Source organism: Myotis brandtii, unplaced genomic scaffold (assembly GCF_000412655.1).
Source record: "Myotis brandtii unplaced genomic scaffold, ASM41265v1 scaffold1956, whole genome shotgun sequence".
Taxonomy (NCBI): Eukaryota; Metazoa; Chordata; class Mammalia; order Chiroptera; family Vespertilionidae; genus Myotis; species Myotis brandtii.
The window spans coordinates 101,048-104,479 of record NW_005357294.1 but is presented as its reverse complement, the minus strand read 5'-3'; the positions used below and the strand labels follow the sequence as shown (position 1 = coordinate 104,479).

Genomic DNA, 3,432 nt, shown 5'->3' with positions numbered 1-3,432 from the left:
CCTCAATAACACCAGTCCTTGGCCTTCCTCTCCAGGGAAAGTGGAAGCCCAGCACGTGCTGGCCAGTGCACCAACGGACCGGAACCTCTGTCACTTCCGGGTGAGCCGGGGCCCAGCTCTTCTGAACTGAGGCTCCTTCCAGGGACCCAGCGGGGCTCTCGGCTCCTGCCCCTCTGAGACACTTCTTGAGGCAGGGAAGTCCTGCCTGCATAGCTAAGGTTCGAGGCTGGCTGTGCTGGGCTGGGGAAGTGGAGGTCAAAGGCCAGGAGGAAAGTCCAGGTTGTGGAGGGCCATGGCAGAGTGAAGGGCTGTGGGTGTGTGTGCGTGTGTGCGTGTGCACGTGTGTATGTGCACGTGTGTGTGCACGTGTGTATGTGCACTGTGTGCGCGCATGCCTATGCTGTGGTGGGCAGGGATGGTCGTGGGCACTCACGGGTTGGAGAGCTCGCAGAGGTGCTGGCATCAGGGAGTCTGTGAGGCTCAGGGTTGGGTCCTGAGCAAGAGGGGTGGCCTGGGCGAGCCCGCGGCATTGGGCTGGGGTGGTGCAGGCATTTGCCACGGGAGAGACCCACGGGAACCAGGGGAGTGCAGGGTGGCCTCCAGCCAGAAGGGCCGAGGTCCAGGCAGGCGCCCACTTACCCCGTCCTGGCCCCTGCGTCCCCGGCACAGGCTCTGGGCTGCCAGACCACCCATTCCAACCAGGAGGTGCTTCAGAGCTGCTCCCTCGTCTTCTTTGCCACCAAGCCCCACGTCTTGCCCGCCGTCCTGGCAGAGGTGGCCCCTGTGGTCACCGCCGAGCACGTCCTGGTGTCTGTGGCTGCCGGGGTTCCTCTCAGCTCCCTGGAGGAGGTGAGTGGCCCATGGGAGGAGGGCGATGAGGTGTGACCTCAGACCAGCGCCAGCCTGGGCTCAGCATGGCAGGGACGGGTGGCAGCCAGCCTGCAGAACGGCCAGGCGGCCACGGGGCCTGGGGTTAGGGCTCCTTCTGGCGCCACACCAGGGAAGTGGGAGGGAGCCTGGCTGAGGTGTGGCCTGGCTCTCTGACCACAGCCTCTCTCTGGCCAGCTGCTTCCTCCGCACACGCGGGTGCTGCGGGTCTCCCCCAACCTGCCCTGCGTGGTCCACGGGTGGCAGCCAGCCTGCAGAACGGCCAGGCGGCCACGGGGCCTGGGGTTAGGGCTCCTTCTGGCGCCACACCAGGGAAGTGGGAGGGAGCCTGGCTGAGGTGTGGCCTGGCTCTCTGACCACAGCCTCTCTCTGGCCAGCTGCTTCCTCCGCACACGCGGGTGCTGCGGGTCTCCCCCAACCTGCCCTGCGTGGTCCAGGAGGGGGCCATGGTGCTGGCCCGGGGCAGCCACGCGGGGAGCAGCGAGGTCGAGCTCCTGCGGACTCTGCTGGAGGCCTGCGGGCAGTGTGAGGAGGTGCCTGAGGCCCAGGTGGACGTCCACACAGGCCTCAGTGGCAGTGGAGTGGCCTTCGTGAGTGTTACCTGCCCACCCCCACCCCCACAGGCCAGCCATCAGCCAAGTCCCTGTGGCCACTCCTACCCTCAGATGCGACGGCGTGGTCCCTGCTGCCCATGAGCCCGGCTCCCCCCAGTCACTGCCCTCCTGGGCCTCAGCTCTGGGCCCTGCCCTGTGGCCGGTGCCCTGGGCCGGCTCCTGAAGGTCCGAGCCTTTTCCCGCGGGGGCTGCGCCCAGGGGAGCGTTGGCTCTGACCCCGCCGCCCCCACAGGTGTGCGTGTTCTCTGAGGCCCTGGCTGAAGGCGCCATCAAGATGGGCATGCCCAGTGGCCTGGCTCACCGCATCGCCGCCCAGACCCTGCTGGTGAGTGACTGTGGCCCGGGACCAGGGAAAGGGGTGGGCCTGGGGGCCTCCCGGAGCAGAGGGGACGCGTGGCAAAGCTGCACAGTGCGGGGAGGGAGAGGGGTTCCTCTGTCCCCCGTCACTGCCCCCCTGCTCCTCTCCCAGGGGACAGCCAAGATGCTGCTGCAGAAGGGGCAGCACCCGGCCCAGCTGCGGACGGACGTGTGCACGCCGGGCGGCACCACCATTCATGGGCTTCACGCCCTGGAGCAGGGCGGGCTGCGGGCAGCCACCATGAGCGCCGTGGAAGCCGCCACCTGCCGGGCCAAGGAGCTCAGCAGGAAGTAGGGTCCCAGAGCAGCCCTGCCCCCATGCCCTCTCCCAGCCCCTCCCGGAGGACTGCTTCTCTGACCCCTGGGGCCTCACGGCTGTGCCCTGCTTCCCACACGGGGAATGCGAGGGGCAGGACCGGAGGGACCCTGAGCGTCCATCACCTGACCACCACCCAGGGGCCGTAGGCTCCGAGGCCTGAGCACTGGTGGTGCTGGTCAGGAGCCCGTGGCCTGCCGCTTGGCAGAGCAGGAGCAGAGCCCCAGGCACAGGAGAGCTTGTGGGGTGGGGACATAGGATCTGCACGAGACCTGCTCCCCTAGTGAAGCCAGTCTGTCCTGTTAGTGGGGTGGCCTGGGGCCTTGAGGGGGCCTTGTGGGGGAGGGCAGCATCAGGGTTGGAAGGATGGGCCTTGGCCAGTGGGGACCACACACTGGCTTCAGCTGGCATGCCCCCCCCCCGAGACCCCAGGCTCCTGGCAAGGGGCAGGTGTCGCTGGCTCTGGTGAGCCTTCTCCGTCAAGTCCTGAGGTCCCAGGCCTCTGACTGCAGGTCCTGGCCCTCCCCATGTCCCTGAACAGACTGTCCGGCTGGGCACTGGGGCGAGGCGGGGCTGTGGGGCCTTTGGTGGGGGTGGCCTGCGGCTCTGCCCCCAAGGCTCACTGAGGCCTCCCGCCCGCCAAGGCCCCAGAGGCTGGTGCTCCCCTGGCTTCCACCCGGTTCCCGCTGCCACCTACCAGCGAGGCCTCAGGGAGGTCACCAGGAGGGCGCTGGGGCCCTCCCTATGCAGCAGCCTCCCGCCATCCAGGCAGCCCCAGGCGGTCCCTCCTCCCAGGCCTCCTCCACCGTTCCTGCCTCTGGTCGGAGGGTCTGCCAGAGTCCATTATCAGAGGAGGGCTTTCTCTACTGTGAAGTGGGAATAAAGTCGCTGTCCTGTAGCACCGAGTGGCCGGTACTTAGCAGGAGGCGGTAAAGCCAAATCCCTGGGCCTGGCAGCGGTGACTCCCGCCGTCACCCCGGCACCCAGCCACACATCGCCTCACAGTCCTGGGGCCCAGGGTGGGCTCGGCCCAGCAGCCACTCCCTGAATGAGGTCCTTGGTGAGCCCCAGCCCACCTGGAGGACACATGGATTCAAGGGGGGCAGGGTCGCAGCCCAATCCCTGGCCGGCCAGGTGTCTTCCCTTGTCCCACAGCTAACGGCTTCCCAAAGAAACCGGGGCATGTGATGGTTTCTTTGTTCTGTGTTGTCCCATTTTCATACCCTTCCACTTTTCAGCATATGAAGTGTTGTTTTT

The 3,432-nt window shown here is 67.2% G+C and overlaps 1 protein-coding gene across 1 annotated transcript; it reads left to right on the top strand.

Moving 5' to 3' along the window:
• Position 1: 1 nt before the first annotated feature.
• PYCRL (pyrroline-5-carboxylate reductase-like) lies at positions 2-3,368 on the top strand (the record flags this gene model as incomplete). The annotated part of the gene is made up of 5 exons (XM_014538687.1): positions 2-100; positions 670-849; positions 1,266-1,478; positions 1,735-1,827; positions 1,972-3,368. Coding segments are annotated over 5 exons (768 nt in total), but the record flags the coding sequence as incomplete, so codon positions are not given.
• Positions 3,369-3,432: the final 64 nt, after the last annotated feature.